Genomic DNA, 20,136 nt, shown 5'->3' with positions numbered 1-20,136 from the left:
GGGCCTTATGCATAGTAAAGGCAAGCATGAACCTGGAAGGTAGATCTATCTTTGTCCCTTTGGATAGAAGGAACACAGTCACCAGCTACTGCCATGTGGGTTGAAGAATGGGTCCTGAGCCTTCAGAGCAGGGTCTCTGTGGGCTTACCAGAAGATATTTGATGGCAATGAAAGTGAGATAATTTTTTCAGAGTGGATTTCAGATATTCTAACCTTTGTATTTGCCACAATGAGGAGTACACATACCCGTCAGGGTGCACTGTGTGAAGGCTAACTTTGTATTATTCAGTTGTTGATTCTGTACCTGCAGAACTGAGTTCTGGTTGGATTTTGGTACTGGCATTCTTATGACTCATCCCTTGTCTCAGTGTTTGTAAACATATACCTTCCTCACTCTCTGAGGAGTTTAATAAAGATCTGATGGCCAATAGCTAGACAGGAAAGGGAAGATGAGACTTCTGGGCTAAGAGAGGGTCTCTGGGAGAAGAAGCAGGGGAGGGAAGATTTGCTAGCGGGTTGTACTGGGAGGAGAGAGAGACAGAGACAGAGAGGGACAGAGACAGACGGGGGTTGGTAGTAGGTAATAAGGTAATGGGCCACGTGGCAGAACATGGACTAGTATAGTCTGGTTAACTAAGTTAGATAAGCTAGCTGAGAGGTAGCCTGAGCTAGGCCTAAGCTGCAATAAAATCAATACGTCTCCGTGTCATTACTCATCCACTGGTGGGTTCAAGAAACTCCAGCAATATGTATCCATTGTGCCAGCCCTGAGATGATAGAAGATGGGATGTGGGGTAGGGTGGGAGTTGAGAGGGTGGGGGTGACACCAACTGATGGATTCATGTTGTCTTCTTTGGTGGGCCTTTGCTGTGTGATACTATGTAATACAACAATTCTCACACAGCCTGGACTCTTTATTCTCGGGCCATGCACCAGGACTCCATGAGCCTCATCTTCCAGTTATTTATAGCAATGGGTTCCTACAAGTGCAGCCACATCTCTGAGTCTGTATACCCTAGCCTTGGTTCACTGCTTTACCTACACAGCATGGACAGCCAGGTTCCACGGCGTGATGTGGCTCTATCACAGATGCCACTCTGGTTTACCTTGTACCTCTATGCTGGTCCATCTCAAAGGCAACCTTGGGTTTCAGCCATTACTGTCACCCTATGGCCACAGGAGTGAATGGTGCAAAGAACGTCAGTGGGAAGGGGATGACAATGACATAGTGCATTAATTTGATTCCTAGAAGATTTCTAGGTAATTCTGGTCTCTTTAGACAGAGGATGTTGAGAACCCTGGTCCAAACTATAAACATGCATCATGTCCATATCATGGGGATATGAACTGTTTCTGCTCCCTTTTTCTGAGTGGAATAGGAAAGAATGCATCAAAGGAGTCCTTGGCCACATGCCATGTGCAGGAAGCCTTACTGTACCATCCAAGCAAAGGTGACTGTGATGGTTGTGTTCATACAGTTTGGAGGGATGAGGTGTTTGTATAGTCTACTGCCAAGAGTTTACAGTACCTATCATCTATTGAGGTGACATACTGTATTTTCTTTTACCCTCCTTCTCCTCAGGATGCAATATTATTTTTTTGTAAAGGGAGGTGCAGATACTAAGGTCTAGCTCTCTAACTGTTTCTTGATTTGTTAATAAAGAAGGCTGGGAGCTAATTGCTGGGCGGAAGGTATAGGTGGGTTTTTAGGGTCCCAAGAGGAAAAAGAGACGCAGGGAAAGAGAGAAAGGTTCTTTTCCGCCATGATTTGGAGTGAGAAGAAAGCAGCAGTCATGTAAGGTCATGTAAGGCAGCTAGGGCCTGCAACCTCCATTTCGGGCAGGGACCAGGAATGTTGGCGGGTGCTATTTGATACAAGCCACTAAGTTTCGGGCAGGAGGAGAAACATAATATTGATAAGGGCATGCCTTTCCAGGCAGGAGGTATCTGCACCCAGCTATTGTGCCATGGAAGGCAAGCAAGCTGTAAAGTGACAAGCTGAGTGTGTGGTTTTTATATGTGGATTCATTCAAGGGTCTTGGGAGTGGGCTGGTAACGTGACCCCTCCGGGAGCAAAGGCAGGTAGGAAAGAGAAGCTGGGTCAGTGCTGGTGGGGCCGATTCTGGAGCAAAAGGGAGCTGGGAGGGGCCAGAGCACAGCTCCTGGGCAGAGGCGGTAGCTTGTTTTTAAAACTACACCTAACACTTTTTTACTTGCTCGCTCTGGCTGGTTGGTAGTAACTTTAGAGCTTTCCATTCGGCTTTCTCCACTGTGTGTGCCAGCTTCCCAGTGCATCTATCTCTATACATTCAGAGAGCGGGAGACCTGCAGTGGATCAACAGACAGAACGGAACCTTGGCAGGACCCCACCATTGCTTGGTTCCTGTATGTCCCACAATAGCCGAACAACCATGGTGATACTTTAGAGTGCCAGGTTGTCTCATTCTAACTCTGATGCTTGACACTCGTCGGACTTCCGGTTTCCCTAGTGTACTTTATTTGAGTGGCCAGAGGTCCTTTGGGGGAAGGGCTGAGATAATCATTACTGTTTATACTTTTATGGCATGAGGGGGCTTGACTGCCACTCAGTCGCCGCAGAGTTCCAGGCACAGGCCCTGAATGAAGGATCATTCTCATTGGTCGGAGTTGACGACATTAGGCCAAAATGGCCTTTATGCCGCCATCTTTGTCACCTTTCATTTCAGGCACATGAGCCACTTTATTCACTGAGGCAAGGTCTCCTGCTGAACTCAGAAATCACCAAAAACTTTACCTCTAGGTAGCCAGTTCGCCCTGGAGAACTCCTGTCTTTGGAAGACTGGGATTATAGGCGTGCTGCCTGCCATGCTCCCTCCTTCCAGCTTTTATGGGGGTGCTGGGAATCTGAATTCAGGTTATCATGCTTGGAAAGCAAACACTTTATCCACTGAGCCTTTCTTCCTGGCTGCTCCATCCATATTTGGGGATTTTTTTGGGGGGGGGATTATTTTTATTGACACATATTATTTGTACAATGGAGTTTCATTGTGATATTTCCATGCATGTGTTCAATGCACTATGAATATATCCATTCTTTCTGTTACTCCTTTTTCTGCCCTTGCACCGTTCTTTGTGGATTCGTCGCCTGCTGTTTCATTAGAGGAGATTCTATGTCAGCTTTCCATGTTCCAGGAATGTGCTAGAATCCTTTGCCTGTAGGTAGCACTGTTCCTTTTCTTTGAATGGTTGCTGGATTGGCTCACTGTCTATCATTATTGATATGTTTAGACTACACTACACTCACTAACTCAGTGATTTGATTTATTTCTTAACTCCATGATGGTATTACAGGCGTATGTATTCAGAGAAACTGTATTTGGAATTTTATATCTGGGATTTTGCTGGGATAGAAATAAGCAGTTCCTTCCTCTCTGTTGAGGCCTGGCAGATCCCAGTCAACCATGCAGGGGTCATGCTGACACTCTATAGTAGGCTGTGGCCCTAAACTGGCATGCTGAGGTTAGGTGTGGCACAAGCATTTTCCACTTATGACGGGTGTGGTAGTTACTTTTCTGTTGCTGTAATAAGACACAAGGCAACCTATAGAAGAAAGAGTTTATGTTGCGATCATAGTTTCAGAGGTTTATCATCCATGATGGCAGAGTAGAGTTTAGTAGGTGGCTAGAGCTGAGAGTTCAAATCTTGGCCTTCAAGCAGAGGCTGAGTGAGAATACACCAAGAAACCGAAGAGTCTACCTCCAGTGACATTCCCACCAAGACCACACTTCCCAATTCTTCCCAAACAGTTCCACCAACTGGGGACCAAGTATTCAAACATACGAGCCTATGAGGGCCATTCTCATTGAAGCCACTCTAATGGACTTACTGAGATGTAACTCCTTGGAAATTCAGAGTGCTCTAACAGTGGACTGAGCTAAGGCTGTCCTCATGTATCTTCTTTGGTAACATATTTAGTCAACTCTTTTACCTTATCTTTTTCTCCTCTTCCTTTTCATGCTCCCTTCTTTTTTGAGACAAAATCTCACTATGTAACAATGTAGCTTTGGCTACCCTGGATACTCATAGAGATCCACCCACTTTGTCTGTGCTGTGTGACTAAAGGCCCATGCCACCAGATCTGGCTTCAGCCTTGAGTTTTTTAAAAGGAAGATTTTTGTTTTGTTTTTCAGATGGGGTCTCACTATGTAGCCTGTGCTGATTTGAAATTTTCCATGTAGCCCAGGCTAGCCTCAAACTCATGATCCTCTTGCTGCCATAGTACTAGGATTACAGGTTTAAGTCACATTGTTTGGATTATTAATTTGCATTTATTTATTTTTAAATAAAAAAACAACATTTGTTTCATGTGTGTGAGTGTTTTGCCTGCAAGTATGTTTGTATACCATATACGTGCCTGGTGCCAATAGAAGTCAGAAGAGGGTGTTGGAATTGGAGTTAGACGGTTATGAGCTACCATATGGGTACTGTGGATTGAACTCAGGTCCTCTGGAAGATCAGCCAGTGCTCTCAATCACTGAGCCATTTCTCCAGACTCACTCGTTTTTTAAATTCAATGTTAATTATTATTATTACATTTTGGGAATTATTTATATATTCGGACTATAAATTCTATATAAGACATTTGCTCTATAAATACTTTTCTTCTAGACTGTGACTTGTCTTTTAACTTTCTTACTGTTTTTTATAAGAGCAGAAACATTTAATTTTGATGCAGTCCAACTGACCAGTTTGTCCTTTTGTGAATCACATTCTTCTTGTGAAATTGAAGAGGTCAGATCAGGAACTTTGGAAAATTCCACCAGACCCCTCCCTCCTGGAAGAGAGAGGTACATAGAACATTTAGGCACTCCCTGCCCCCCTCCAGAAAGAAGAGGCTAATTAACATTCCTCAAACCACAAGAAGGGGGGGGGGCACCGACCTGCAGATGGGGGAAGGCCCAGAGCACAGTAGACACATTCCACAGGACAGACCAACTCTTGCCACCTTCAGACAAAGGAAGTCCCTGCCACCTCATCCCCTAAAGACCAATCACTTTAAAAGTCACACTGTTCTGCCAATCATATTGTGCCTAGTCATTGTTTCTCTAGTTTACCCCTTAAGCTGTATAAAAACTGACCAACTGGGTTCCCCCTGGGATCGCCACTCCACCTTTGGTGTAGGGGGACCCCAATGCATTGGCTCATTAAAATTCCTCTTGCTTTTTGCATTGATTCACATATCTGAGTGGTTCACTCAGGGGGTCTCTGGTAAGCTGAGGCTCGCAAGAGTCTTACAAAATCTTTGTCAGATCACAGGTTTTCTCCTGTGTTCCTTAGTTTTAGATTTTATGTTGAGGTTTATGAACCATTTGTTCACTTTTGTGTATGGTACAGATATGAGCTGAGGTCCCTTAGCTAATGAGAAAATACAAATTAAAGTAACAGTGTGGTTCCAGTACATGTCTCGGAATGGCTACGGGACAGAATGGCTGTACTATATGATCGCTCTCTGGTGAGGATGTGGTGGACCCACAACTCTCAGGTACTGCTGATGGGAATGTAGAAACAGGTGGGGAGATGGCTTGGCATAGTCTTAAAAGATGCAAATATACAATGGGAGAAAACAGCCATTCTACTTGTATGTGTTATATGCGAGAAGCAGAAGCACACAGGGTCTTAATTGTATACATATATTTATGGCAGTTTTACTATTTACTATTGCTAGGCTGACTCCAAGATAGGCTTCAAATTGGCAGTTCAGGAGATGAGATGCCTAATTCTCTGTTTCCAAAAACTGGGCAAGTCCAGGCAAGTTCAAGCCTCAGAAGCTGCCCTACCCCAGGAACCCCCTAATCAGGCCCACAAGTTCACTTGGTTGTTTCTCTACCTTGGTAATGGGAGACCCAGCATGCTAGACTTCTGCAGCATAAAACACTCTTTGAGTTTACATACTATTTGAGTCTGGAGTGTCATTCTCCAGCAAATCATGGACCCTTACACTATAAAATTCAGAAAACTACTGAAACAATCCACATGAACATCAACCTGTGAATGGATAAACAAATGGTTGTTTGCACACAATGGAACACAGCTCAGTAATAAAACAGAGTGAAGTATTGATACTACAACCTGGATGGGTCATATTCTAATGTATGAAAGAAACAAGAGAACAGCCACATGTCTGGTGTGATTCCATTTATATAAAACTCCAGAAAATGCCCAGTTACCTATAGCAACAATGTAGACTGGTGAGGGTGTAGAGTGAAAAATTATAAAGGCTGTAGCCGCCCGTGGCCACAAGTCAACTGGATTCACCTGAAAGGGGGGCTGGGAATGAAAGGGGAAGGAGGGCGAGAAGAGATGAGGCCAAGACAAAGATCTCTGATCAAGGCCCAAAGCTTTAATGTTCAGCTCTCAATTTAAAGGGGAAGACCCAACCCACAACCCCTCCTGGTTTCAGATGGGTGGGATGTTATGGCCGGAGATGTCTCAAGGCAAGCCCAGGGGCAGTTCTGCTGTGTTCCGGGCAGCCAAGGTGGGTAACTCCACCTAGATCCCGTCACTTGACCTTGCTGTGGCAACCAAGGTCTCTCAGTCCTGCTCATGGTGGGGGGAAGGTACAAAAGGCCATTTTATGAAATATGTAGACTTTTTCTTTGCCCTTAGTCCTGGGCAGAAAAATGAAAGTTCCAGAAAGCGGAACTGAATGTAAGATTTTCACTACCCCAGGACACATTCCAGGTGGAGGACACTGCCCCTGAATCAAGCCTCAAGCAGTAGGCCCACCTATGGGTGGGAGAGGCCCAAGGCAGGAAGACACATTCCTGACTACAGATAAAGATGCTGCCACCTAGGTGGGGCTATAGCGGGAAGATAGTTAATCTGAAATAGTTGGTAATGGCAGGATAGGACACAATGACATGATAAAAACCACATTTTTGAGAAGAATGCAGGGTGATTTCCACATGACACTAACCATTCAGGGTGGGTTTCTCTGGAATGTTTCACTATTCTTATGTTATGTATCCTTGACAACCCCTCACCCCCTCCCCACTCCCCTGGTTTGTGGTTTTTCCCTTTAAAACCCTCCACGGACTGGATGTTGGGGTCGAACCCCACTCCTGTGCGAGCGGGTGGTGAGACCGCTGGCTGCCAGGTTTCTTCCCTAATAAACCTCTGCTGATTGCATCCAGGTATGTTTTCTTGTGATCTTTGGGTGGTCGTGATTTCCTGAGACTCGAGGAAGGGTCTCCCGAGTATGGGGGTCTTCAAGGGTGATAATTCAGGGATTTGAGGGGGAACCTAGACCTGTTATTTTGACTGTGATGGTAGTTTCATGGGTTTTACAGATGTCAAAACTTCAGTATGTATATTTTACTTTTCTTAAAAATTTTATACATGTATAGATCTTGGTCACATCTATCCCCTCTCCCTCCCTTTAAGCTTCTCCACCCCTTAATTTGTACATTTGAAATATGTGCAGTAGTAAATTTAATGTTAATTATACTTTAATAAAGCTGTCAAAATATGACCAGATTCACTGATAATTAGCAAATAGAAACAGTATAAAAACACTCTACTATATTATCAGTTTTGTGTTAGTAAAATGAAATGCCAGAGGCAATTAACTTTATAAAGAGGAAAGATTTTTAGTTTACAGGGCTGGGAGGTCCAAGAGCATGGTATATACACTGGCTGAGTTATGGTGAGGATTTCATAGTGAATGCAGGTGGCAGTCATAGGAGCACAAATACAGGAAGAGGTCACAGCTTGAGCCGAGAGTAGGCAGAAAGATCATGGGTGTAGCTGGGTGTAGGGGTTGGTTTGGTGCTGCTATGTATTCAAATGCTGAATACAGGCCCCCAAGATCTGGTTGCCTCCTGATGAGATCCTCTGGTGATGCTATGTAAACCTCATCCCCCAAGTTATCCCTGATTGGTTAGTAACGATGCCTACAGCTAGGCTAGGCAGAAGAGAGTGGGTGGAGAAAAGATCCTGGGTTTGGGTCCATGGTAGGGATGAGGTGGAAGAGAGAGGAAGAAGGAGGGAGGTCAGCATGGGGTAGGTGGATCATGGGCACACAGTCATGAGGACTGGCCTAATGGAGTAGGAGTGGTCCAGGCAGAACATGGCCAGGGACATCTCTGGGATCACTGTAGGAAAATAGACAAAATGGCATAGAGGATTGATACCTGCCCAGCTCTGGTGCTTTTAAGCTTATTGTAAATCTAAAAGTTTCTGTATCTTTTATCTGTGAACAGTTTGGTCCGAAGTGGGGTAGAAACTCCTAACAGATATTTAACAAGGGGGAGTAGCAACCCTCGCTCCTCCCCCGCTCCCCAACAATATTAACCACCACAGCTGGGCTTGTTGCTTTGAGCTCTATCAGAGAAGTATTTCCTTTTCCTCAGCTACTTACGTTGTGTTTTTAAAAAAATAAAGGGGAGAAGGAATATGTTTGGTGGATGTGCAGTCAGGTGTGAGGGGAAGGAGGTGCCTCTGCAGGCCCAAGCTGAGGCATCCCTTCCCCATGAGAGACTAGCCACACAATGGTATAGTATAGAATAGAGTTTATTCAGGGCATGGGGAGGGGAGTTGAGGGAGTGGAGATAGAGAAAGGCAGAGAGAGAGGAGAGGAGTAGAGGGCAACAATGAGCAGTGGAGAGAGGGAGGAGGGGAATGGGGAAAAAGGGGGTAAAGGGCAAGAGGACAGAGGGAGAGCAAGAAAGCAAGGGGGGGGGGACAACCCCTTTTATAGTGAGTCAGGCACCCCTGGCTCTTGCCAGGTAACTGTGGGGCAGAGCCTAGACTAAATGCCAACACCTTAGGTCTTCCAGACAAGGTCTATCCCCTGATCTCTCATGATATTCCATGATCTCCTTTGGGGACTAAGACATTTCACAATGGATCCTCGGTGGGTCACAAACCATATTCAAATCACATCACATTTTAAATCTCAATTTAATCTACTAAGAGTTACTGGTGATTTAAGCAGACTCCCTGCAGTTCCTGGAGTCTTCAAGTCAGCTGTAAAAAACTTGACAAACCCGGCAGGATTTTAAGACTCTTTCTCAACCCACCAAGGGTCTCATTCCAAACACTTCAGTGTCCCAGTAATTAAAATTAAAGGGTCCCGGGGAAGACATATCACCACCCTCCATAGGGTTTCCCACCCACTCTCACATTCTTTCTCAAATCTTAAAGGCTCATATTTTCATTTTTGTACTCGAGGAAATAGAGAAGTTAATGGGCTAGATCAAGATGCGTGCTTTACATGATAGCAAGCAGCTCAGGGAATGCCCGCCCGTCTCTGAAGAGCCTGTTTTCCCGCATGGTCTATGCAGTTCCTTTTTTTTTGTTTTTTGTTTTTTCCGGTTTTTCGAGACAGGGTTTCTCTGTATAGCCCTGGCTGTCCTGGAACTCACTCTGTAGACCAGGCTGGCCTCGAACTCAGAAATCCGCCTGCCTCTGCCTCCCAAGTGTATGCAGTTCCTTTTTAAAGCTTTCTCCCAGGATCATTGCTGTTAAGTAGTGTTAGCTAGGTCCGAGACTTGCTGCAGAGGTACAGACTGTCAGCAGTGGGACTGGGCGGTGGTGGCTGCTAAAACGCTCAAAGTGTGTCAATGTCTGGGCAAAGGAAGATGCTCAGAGTGGCTTCAGTCCACTAACATGCTCTCCTGGGGAGAAGGAAAAGGAGAGAGGTAGTTCATTGGGTCCCCAGAGGTCGCTATTAGACTCCTAAGCGAGGCTAAGTCTTCTAATAGAACTTTTCTGAAGGTACTAGGTCTAGAGCAGGCGTGGCCTTGTTCTACGCCCCGCCCACTCATGCTCGCCCCACCCCACCTCGGCGCGCGCAACGGAAAGTGAAAGAGCGTTCAGCTTCTCGGCGTTCGCTCTCTCTGGTCTGGGCGCCGGCGCCTGTCTGGTCTCCGTGCTGTGGTCCCCGTGGCTGGCGGGATGGAGGAGCCCCGGGCCGCCGCGGGCGAGGACGTGTCGCTTCACAACTTCAGTGCAAGGCTGTGGGAACAGCTCGTCCACTTTCATGTCATGCGGCTGACGGACTCGCTTTTCCTGTGGGTTGGGGCCACGCCGCATCTACGCAACCTCGCGGTGGCCATGTGCAGCCGCTACGTGAGTGTGGGCGGGGCCTGGACAGAAACGGGGGGGTGGGCCCGGAACTTGGTGGGGACCTGGGGGCGGGGCTTAGCTGTAGAGGTGGGGGTTGGGGGTGCGGGGGACAGGTGGACCCCAAGGGGGAGGGTCCAGTTAGAGGGTGGGAACTGCTGAGGAGGGTTTGGGATGAGCATGACAGGTGGCCGCATGTGGCCCTGAGATACAGTCTTGAGGGGCTTCAGCGTGTCCTGCGGCCCTTTCCTGGACACGTCACGCTGGAGTCCCCTAGGGTTGCTTTTTGACTTGGGGAACCCTGGAAGTCTGTACACACGTGAGCCACCTTAAAGGGAACTCAGCCCAGCCCCTGAGCTCTGAGCTCACCGGAACATACATCTGCTCTCCTTGCACCAGCTCCCTGAGATGTGCGTGTCCGCGCGCGTCATCCGGCAGTTTTCTGCCACACCTACGTTTACGTTTTACACTGGGTTTAGGCAACTTTTACAGAGAACTTGGAGCTTAGATTTGAGTGTCTGATAGGTACTTGACTGACAAATTCAAGAACAAACTGTCTTTCCCCTTCACCTGGTGGCCTTTCATCTCTGTGTGGGCAACCGTACCTATTTTGGGTGCTCTCTGGCTGTCCTTGGCCCTTCCTTCTCACCGTTCATGTGTCAGAGTCTCCGGATCTCCAGGGCTGGGGATTGAATCCAAGGCCTTGCATGTGCTATGCAAGTGCTTCACCACTGGGCTAAACTGCCTGTCCTTGTCTCTTGTTTGAACACATCATATACTCATATTGTTTGAACATACTCATACTGTATGAAGGACTTACCTTACATTCCATACACCCGTAGGAGCTTACTTTGTGTGTGGGCACATGCATATATACTTGTATACATATGCACCCAAGTTTAGGAACACGCATGTACATATCGATGCATACCATACACATACATAGAAGCAAAAAATAAAACAATAAGATAGGACAGGAATTGCCATTCCTCTGCTAAAGACCCTTTGAGATGAATTTAGAATATGATCCTGAGTTTCTAGTGACCCCCACAGGGCCTGGCCTGTTGTTTCTTAGTGTTCTTCTCTGCCCAGTCACTCTTGTAATTCTGACCTCTGAAGTTTTAGTGTTCCAAGGTGAGGTTAGTGTCTAGTGCCTCTCAGGCTTCTCAGTAAGTCACTTGGAGAAGGCTTGAGACCTCCTCAGGGAGTTGTAGACAGGCAGTAAGGACTTACTATGCAATCAAGTTTTACTAAAACATGGCTATGTCTGTCTGTGCAGGTAGAGAATATGGCAGCTTTTGTGCTTTGATGGCAGGGCTGAATGGTTCTACTTAGAGGGCTTGTGGCCGCCGACACCTAAATTATTTACTTTGTGATCATTCATAGTAAAGGTGTGCTGGTCCATGGAGGACAGTGTCAAAGATTCTGTGTGTTTTCCTTCCCTTACCTGCAAACTTGTTATGTACACAACAAACTTTGGAGAGCAGAAACCACAGGATGAAGTTGCTTCTCTAGCTGGCCTGTCTGGATAGCAGCAGGGGGTTTGGTACCCAGAAGGGATGATGCGGAGCCAAGCCAGCCCGAGGGTGGCTGGCCTGGGATGTAAGGTATTCCTGACCTATGGCAGGGAGTTGAAAGAGGTTCTCCCACCTTAGTAAATGTATCCTTGAGCATGTGTCTGCTGAGAGACCAATGTCCTATTTGAGAGTAACGAATTATATTAAGAACAGTAACAAGATGGGGCTTAAAATTTTAATTTTGGTACAACAAAACCAGCTGGAAAGGTAGATTTACTTCAGGAGGCTTAAGTGTAGGTTTACAATTGTATTTTTGCATCTTTTTCACCTCCCCCCCAAAAAAGACAGAAATTGAATAATTTTCTGCTGTTCTGGTTTTTTTGTTTTAAATCTTGTTTGGTATATACCTGAAGAAATTCTGAAAGTGACTTTAAGTTCTTTTTCTTTTTTCTTTTTTTTTTCTTATTAGTAACTTTTGAAAAAAATGTTAATCAAAGGCTTTATAAGTTTGGTAATGCTCAATAACAAGATGCCCATACAGTCAGAAGTGTAACCCAATACCCAACCTAGATACATCAACTATCTTTGACTGGCAGAGACCCTCAACATCCACCTCCATTTTCCACCCCCCCCCTTTCATCTCCTAGTTCCTCCTCTCCTCCTTTTCCTCTCCTTACTCCTCTCACCTTAGCTCCTCCTACATATCACCCTTCCTGTTAAAATAAAACGTTTCTCTCAAAATACAATTACAGCATAACTATACCAACTTTTGTCAGTAAGGTACAAGATAGACCTAATACCCAGTCCATCATTTTGTTGACTAACCAGAACCTCTGTCATCTCTCCTAATTAAAAGACTTAGTTCTGAACCTGACTTTTTTTCTTGGCTTTAGAATGAATGTCAGCTGAAAACCATCCTCTCAAATCTTTTCTCTCAAAGTAAGTAGCTGAGATTGGCTATGAGACTAAAAGTCTTCAACCTCATCAGAAATCCAGAATGACTGAATTAACTGAAATTATGGGAAGCACAAAGCATAGCTTCTAAAACTTAGCCAATTTATAGAGACCACTGAACACCTGAACAGTCCCTATACTACAAAACGTTGGAGCATCTGATCTTCAGCCTTCTGGCCCAGGATCATTTGACAGACCTAGTGATGCAAAATTATTAAGGTTTTATTATTAACCTTAATATTATTTGTTATTAATAATAAATAATTATAAATAAATATATTATTAATTATATGATTACTCTGTCATGGCAGATATAATCAGTTGACTATTCTGCAAGTGTGTCCTTTTCTGGACAGTGATTTGTCTGTAGATGAAAAGAGGCAATTCTTGCCTAGTGGCTGTCTCACCACACCTGGAGTAATTCCAAAGATGCTCAATTTCTTCTTAGAATCCAAGACAGGAAGCTGTCAGGAGCAGACAGGTGTCTAACCAAAATGAACATTAATACAGAAATGTTTGTAATGTCAATTCTGTGGACTTCTGATGTTTTGAAAACCAACTATCCATGTAAGGCAATCTGGACTGTTGTCTGTTAACTCCTCTCAGCTATTTCTAAATAAAACATAGAAAACATCCTAACAATAAACTCAAAGCCATGAATTTGCTATAGGCCCTTAACTCACAGTCTAACCATCTCAAATCAGTTTAAAAAGTTAAAGAAGGACTGGGTCTAAGCCTTGTATTCCTAAATGTTTCATATAGGCACAATGCCTATGAGAGTAACAATATTAATCTCACTTTTATATCAATAAGAAACTCGTATCAATGAAAACCTTAAATTTGAAATCAAAGTAAATTTTGTACCATTTAAGAAATTATAACTTCATCTTAATAACAATTATACATATTTCTACCAATATGTATGGCTATGCAATAAATCCTAGGTAATCCTTCCTGTTCCAACAAAACCACTACTTTTCCCTAGAAAGACAGCCCAATATTAACCACCTCAGTCCCCAAGGCCAGGGAATAAGGGCACCGACTCTTCATTAACTTCTTCAAGCTGATTATGGGTGTTGAGATATTAGAAGAGGGCGGGGGAAGAGTAAGTTGATAAGCCTCTGATATTGTGTCTTCACTGCATCCAGCTGAAATCCCAGGACATCAGAGGTTCGAGCAGGTCTTCTCAGCTTGCTTGATGAGTAGATACACCAAGGCTGTGTATTTTGCAATATACAATTCTCAAAACAAATTTTAATATCAAGATAATTTTTTGTTTGAATTCTGGAATGTAGTCTTCTGGCGGACTGCCTCTGTCATGTCTAATCCATATAATTCTGGGAGTTTCTATGAGGGTGTGCTCCCACCATCCTTGCATTCCCACCTCCCTGCTCTCTAATTCCCCAACACTGGGAATCCAAACTTTCAAGCACCAAGGCCCTCCACTTCCACTGATGCCTGACAAGGCCACCCTCAACTACCTATACAGGTGGAGCCATGAGTCCCTCCCTTTGTGTTTTAGGGCTGGCAGTGTTAGAATGGCTACTCCAGCTTGTGTCTTAGGACACAAAATTGTTTTCCAGCCTTTTACTTTTACTTTACTTTTTACTTTTTTACTTTTTTTTTACTTTTTACTTTTTACTTTGAGGTAGTGTCTGTGTTTGTCACTGAGGTAGGTTTCCTGTATGCAGCAAAATGCTGGGTCCTGTCTACGTATCCAGTTAGCCTATGTCTTTTTATTGGGAAATTGAGTCCACTGATGTCAAGAGATATTAAAGAACAGTGATTGTTGCTTCTTGTTATTTTTGTTATTAGAGGTGGAATTATCTTTGTGTGGCTATCTTCTTTTGGATTTGCTGGAAGAGGGTTACTTTCTTGCTCTTTCTGGGGTATAATTTCCCTTTTTGTATTGGAGCTTTCCCACTATTATCCTTTGTAATGCTGGGTTTGTGGAAAGATATTATATAAATTTGGTTTTGTCGTGGAATATCTTGATTTCTCCATCTATGGTAATTGAGAGTTTTGTTGGGTATAGTAGCCTGGGCTGGCATTTGTGTTCTCTTAGGGTCTGTATGACATCTGTCCAGCATCTTCTAGCTTTTATAGTATCTGGTGAGAAGTCTAGTATAATTCTGATAGGTCTGCCTTTATATGTTACTTGGCCTTTTTCTCTTACTGCATTTAATATCCTTTCTTTGTTTTGTGCACTTGGTGTTTTGATTATTATGTGACGGGAGGTATTTCTTTTCTGGTCTAGTCTATTTGGCATTCTGTAGGCTTCTGTATGTTTATGGGCATCTCGTTCTTTAGGTTAGGAAATTTTTCATCTATTATTTTGTTGAAGATATTCATTGGCCTTTTAGGTTGGGAACCTTCACTCTCATCTATACCTATTATCCTTAGGTTTGGTCTTCTCATTGTGTCCTGGATTTCCTGGATGTTTTGTATTAAGAACTTTTTGCATTTTGCGTTTTCTTTGACAGTTGTGTCAATATTTTCAATGGTATCTTCTACACTTGAGATTCTCTCTTCTGTCTCTTGTATTCTGTTGGTGATGCTTGCATCTGTTACTCCTGATCTTTTTCCTAGGTTTTGTATCTCCAGGGTAGTCTCCCTTTGAGATTTCTTTATTGTTTTTACTTCCATTTTTATGTCCTGGATGGTTTTGTTCAATTCCTTCACCTGTTTGGTTGTGTTCTCTTGTAATTCTTTAAGGGATTTTTGTGTTTCCTCTTTAAAGGCTCCTACCTGTTTACCTGTGTTCTCAAATTCTTTGAGAGTGTTATTTATGTCCTTCTTAAAGTCCTCTATCATCATCATTAGAAGTGATTTTTAAATCTGAATCTTGCTTTCCTGGTGGTATGGGGAATTCAGGACTTTCTTATGTGGAAGAACTAGGTTCTAATGATGTCAAGTACCCTGAGTTGCTGATGCTTATGTTCTTGCACTTGCCTTTCACCATCTGTATCTCTTAAGTGCTACCTGCTCTGTCTCTGACTGGAGCCTCTCTTTCCTGTTGTCTTGGTTGTATCAGAACTGTGTGTGGTGGGTGTTACTACTGGGGTTAGAGCTGGGGCCCAAGATCTGCTTGAGCACAGACTGGAAGAAACCAGTGCTCTGGGCCAGGAGTGAATTCCTGGGTCTTAGTGGGTCTCAGTTACTCCCTGTTTGGGGCGGGTGTTACTGTCTCCTTACCTAATACTGCCCGGGTTAGAGCTCCTGAGAGCCCCGCTTCCTCTGGGTTCTGTGAGATTAGGTGCAGAGCTGCCACCCGGGATCTGGTCATTTGACTTAAGTTCTTAAGAGATGAATTATATAGTCTCTGTGCCCTGCCACACTGTCTGAGAGATGCTCAATCAATTAAGTTGTCTCCACCTGGGCAGAGAAGCAAGCATACCAAACTCCTGAGGAGGTTAGTGAGAGGGCTTTTTTCTATTTAAACAGCCTTTTTTTTTTTTTTTTTTTTTTTACCAAATATTGAACCCAAGACCTCGTGCATGCTGGGCAAGCATCCTACTGTGTTATATATACTTCATCATTTCTTAGCCAAAACAAGATCTGTTAACTATTTCATACAAGGCTTTAATTTTGCTGTTTGGGTGCTGATAGCTGGTGTCTTTTCGAAGTTCAAAGTCATTCACTAACTTTCGGAAGTCCACATAAGCCTTCAGGGGACCAGAGCTGTGCTCTCAGTAGGCTTACCTGAGGAAAGCAGACAACTTGCTTGTTAGCTGGGGAACTGGATGAGGCTTCTAGACTCTGATCACGTTCTTGCTGTGGGCTTACTGAGTTCATTGGCTTCCCTCCTGGTTGGAATGCCCTTCAGCATACTTTAGAGTTTGTAACACAGAAACAATCCCTGTATGTGAAATCAGTCTTAGAAACCATTAACAGCTCTGTGGGTCTCGTTACAGGTGACTTCTGTCTGCCCCAGTTCTTTTGTCTTTTCTGTGTCTGGGTCATCTAGCTTGGCTGTTGACAAATTCCAGCCACTTGGGACACATGTATGTCCTTTCCTTGCCCAGACACCTTGTGTGGAACCCAAAGCTGCCTGGCTGACCCAGCAGGAGACTCTACAGTATACTCTTTGTTCTCTCTTTCTCTTTTTTTTCTTTAGGACTCCATCCCTGTGTGCACCTCCCTTTTTGGAGACACTTCTGATACGACTTCCACCGGCCTTGCTCAGCGCTTAGGTATGTGCCCAAGGCTAATGTATTGACACTAGCCAGCTGTGACCCACTGTTTTATGTTCTAGGGTAAATGTCCTCAGAAGTAAAGGATCTTCATGTGAGGGACAGCTGCCTCATTACCATTGGAAGATGACCTCTGTCCTTTGGTCTTTTCATGGGACACATCTACTATTTCAGTGTCATCATGATGCCAGGGAACTTTCAGGAACCCTCACCATCCTTTTTGGCTTCCCTCTTTAATCCATGAGCTGATTTATTTTCTTTGAGTGAGTATATCATCTCCTTGTGGGACAGAATGAATCTTGCTCAGAGGCAACTACTCAGGGTGGCTCCATGGGTCTCATTTCTGTGAGAGCCTACTTTAGGAACGACTGTTTCTCAGTTTCAGTATGACAGGCAAAGAGCTTGGTGAAGTGAATGCAGAGTGGCTGTTTAGCCAAGAGTGTGAGGATGAAGGCTCCCTCCTTCCACATGTGCCTTTTGTTAAGAATTATAAATACTCAGGTGATTTAGGTCAGAATAACTTGTATTCTGTGATCTCCAGTCCTGGTTGCCCAAGGCTGGTATGAATAGGATGCCCCAACAGTGGCTCAATCTTTGTGTTTTCCAGCATCTCTAGGTATTTCTGAGCCCAGCAGCCTCAAAGTCCCCCCAAATCCTAGCTAAAGGAATGAGGAGGGAAAGAGCCCAGCTCTCTGTTTTGAGAAGCTCCTATATCTGTTGTGTTTGGAGTTGTACAAAGAAAACTGTGTTGTTTTGACCAGTTAGTAACTCTGTCACTTTGAGTCACCTACACATGAGCAGCTACCACTTAGCCCAGGAAGAACACCACCAATTTATGAATACTCCAGACTTGTCTTGTCTTATGGTCAGAGGTCAGGGAGAGCAGAGAACATAGGAGAAGGTCCAGGGTCTTTCTTTAGCCTGGAAACAGACTCATGAGCTGTTTTGGAAACTTTTTATTAGGAAGTAATTTTGAGTTTATAGGAAAGAATTCTGAGCCTGTATCAAGGCTTCTAGTTTTTTCCTTTCTGTTTACATTTTCTTCTCACTGAACAACATAAAAGCCAGTTGGAGACATGATGCTCCTTTGCTTCTACGTGTATTTTTAAACACAGAAGTGCTAACACATGTTAGCAGATTATGTCAAACAGATTCTTGTGTGCTCATGTCTGCTTAGAATTGAGGGAAATGGGCATACGTATGGAGGCAGGATGTGAGTTTGGGTTGCAGTGACAGTCCCTGGTAGAGAAGGGTGGCAAACATTTCTCTGGCATACCACGAGTAAAGTTTTTTTTTTTTTTTTTTTTTTTTTTTTAATTAAAGAATTTTTAATGTGTATATATGTAGGTCTGATTGTGGGTTTACACATGAATGTATCACCCACGGAAGCTGGCAGATAGTGTTGAAGCCCCTGAAGCTGGAGTTATATGTAGTTATGAGCCATCTGACATAAGTACTGGGAACAAAACTCCAGTCCTCTCCAAGAATTGTATATGTTTTTAATTGCTGAGCTGTAGCCCCTAAGTTATAACCCAGGCTGGCCCCAAACTCCTGATCTTCCTGTCTCTGCCTTTTCAACATCTCTTACTAGAGTGTGCCACCAAAGGTTTTATACCAAAAAAGTCAAAAGTTGTCTCAAGAATATCCATGAGCTGGAGACCTGATACCTAGTTTAATGCAAAGTGCTTCTCAGTAACTCAGTGGCTTGTTGTGGCTGCTGGCACCTTTGAAAGGTGTGGTGCTTCACCTGCTCAGATTAGGGACTTGCCCAGCAAAGTCCTAGGCTGACTGGTCTCTTGGGCTTGGACGAGTATCAGTAATATATTGTAATAAAGATAGATGTCTTCTGACTTTTAAAAAAAGAAATATAAAAACATACATAAATGAAAGGATGTAGCCAGACATGCTGGCACACATATGTAATCCCAAATCCTGGTGCTTAGGAGGCAGAGATGGGAAACTAACCAGAAGCTCTAGGCCAACCAATTCAACAAAAGAAAGAAAAGGGGGGGGGGGGGGAAGGAGGAGGAAGAGGGCTACAGGGTTCTCAGTGGTCATGGAAACACTGCATCACAACTCTGCATGGATGAAGAGACCCTGAGCTCTGGTCACCTTTCAGAGCAGAGATGAATCTGGAAGTTGAGTCACAGACACTGTGGCCCCGTCAACAGTTAGACCAGTGGTTCTCAACCTTCCTAATGCTGTGACCCTTTAATAGTTCCTCTTGTTGTGATGACCCCTGACTATAAAATTATTTTTGTTGCTACTTCATAACTATAATTTTAGAGAAGAACAGTGTCTCAGTTCCTAAGACCACTGGAAATATTTGTTTTTTGATGGTTGCAACCCACAGATTGAGAGATGCTGAATTAGACTGATTGGAAGTACACTACAATGGGCCCCTGTTGGGGGAGAAGAACCCCATGCCACTGCCACTGAGAAGATGGACTAAGCACAGTGTGATTTTAATAAGCACAGTGTGATTTTATGGTCTTTTTCTGGCTGGTCTTGGTAGATCTCACTATCTTGCTATACTTGACTTGTTCTCAGATTATTGTCTAAACTAACAATTCCCAGACTCCCTCCCATACCTAACGGAATGGATGGAACCCTCTGGGTACACTGCATGCAGAAAACTCATGGTTAGTCCTGCTGTATCTGCTGTAAGCCGTCGTAAAACACTGCTTCCTATGGTTACCAACTGCTTCAGTCCAGATGTACTCTTCCTCTTCTCTTCTTCCTTTTTTTTTTTTCTTTTTTCTTTTTCCTTTGTTGAATTGGTTGGCCTAGAGCTTAGGGTTAGTTCTAATCTCTGCCTCCTAAGCAGTAGGATTTGGGATTACATATGTGTGCTAACATGTCTGGCTATATCCCTTAATTTATGTATGTTTTTACATTCCTTTTTTAAAAAAGAAAAAACAGACCAGGCATGGTGGCACATGCCTTTAATCCCAGCACTCAGTAGCAGAGTCAGGTGGATCTCTGAGTTTGTGGCCAGCCTAGTCTCCAGAGCTAGTTCTAAGACATCCAGGGCTATACAGGGAAACCCTATCACCAAAAACTAATAACCTCCAAAATAAAACTAAACCCCAGTTTTATTGAGTTGTAACTCATGTGCTATAGTCCACCCAGCTATCCTCAGGGCAAAGGCAGGGGCTCTTCTAGAGATATATCAGCTTCTCAGTCAATGGAAATTCCCCAGATCTCTTTATCTAAAGACAAACAAGCCCCAAACAAGCCAGATGCACAGTCTTGGATGTCTAATAAAGAAAATAATTGAAAGGGTCTTTGAGATTCAGAGGCCTTGCCTTTGATTTACAAAGGAGAATCTGGAGCCCAAAGAGGTTTTGAGCTGCATTAGATCAGGG

The 20,136-nt window shown here is 43.9% G+C and overlaps 1 protein-coding gene across 9 annotated transcripts in view; it reads left to right on the top strand.

Annotated features, from left to right (window-relative positions):
• Positions 1–9,829: 9,829 nt before the first annotated feature.
• The window catches only part of Psmg4 (proteasome assembly chaperone 4), a 51,807-nt gene continuing 41,500 nt past the window's right edge, over positions 9,830–20,136 (top strand). For 6 of the 9 annotated variants that reach the window (XR_013112182.1, XR_013112185.1, XR_013112184.1 and 3 more), the window contains exons 1-2: positions 9,837–10,110; positions 16,693–16,768. Coding sequence is in view for 2 of the 9 variants with exons in the window: in XM_034510494.2 (XP_034366385.1) it covers positions 9,937–10,110; positions 16,693–16,768 (250 nt within the window). In the remaining 7 variants the exon portion in view is untranslated. Of the gene's footprint in view, positions 10,111–16,692; positions 16,769–20,136 lie in introns of all 9 variants that reach the window. The other 3 variants (XR_013112186.1, XM_034510495.2, XR_013112187.1) reach the window with 2 other exon arrangements.

This window comes from Arvicanthis niloticus, chromosome 8 (genome assembly GCF_011762505.2).
Source record: "Arvicanthis niloticus isolate mArvNil1 chromosome 8, mArvNil1.pat.X, whole genome shotgun sequence".
Taxonomy (NCBI): domain Eukaryota; kingdom Metazoa; phylum Chordata; class Mammalia; order Rodentia; family Muridae; genus Arvicanthis; species Arvicanthis niloticus.
This window is presented reverse-complemented; position numbering and strand designations above follow the sequence as displayed.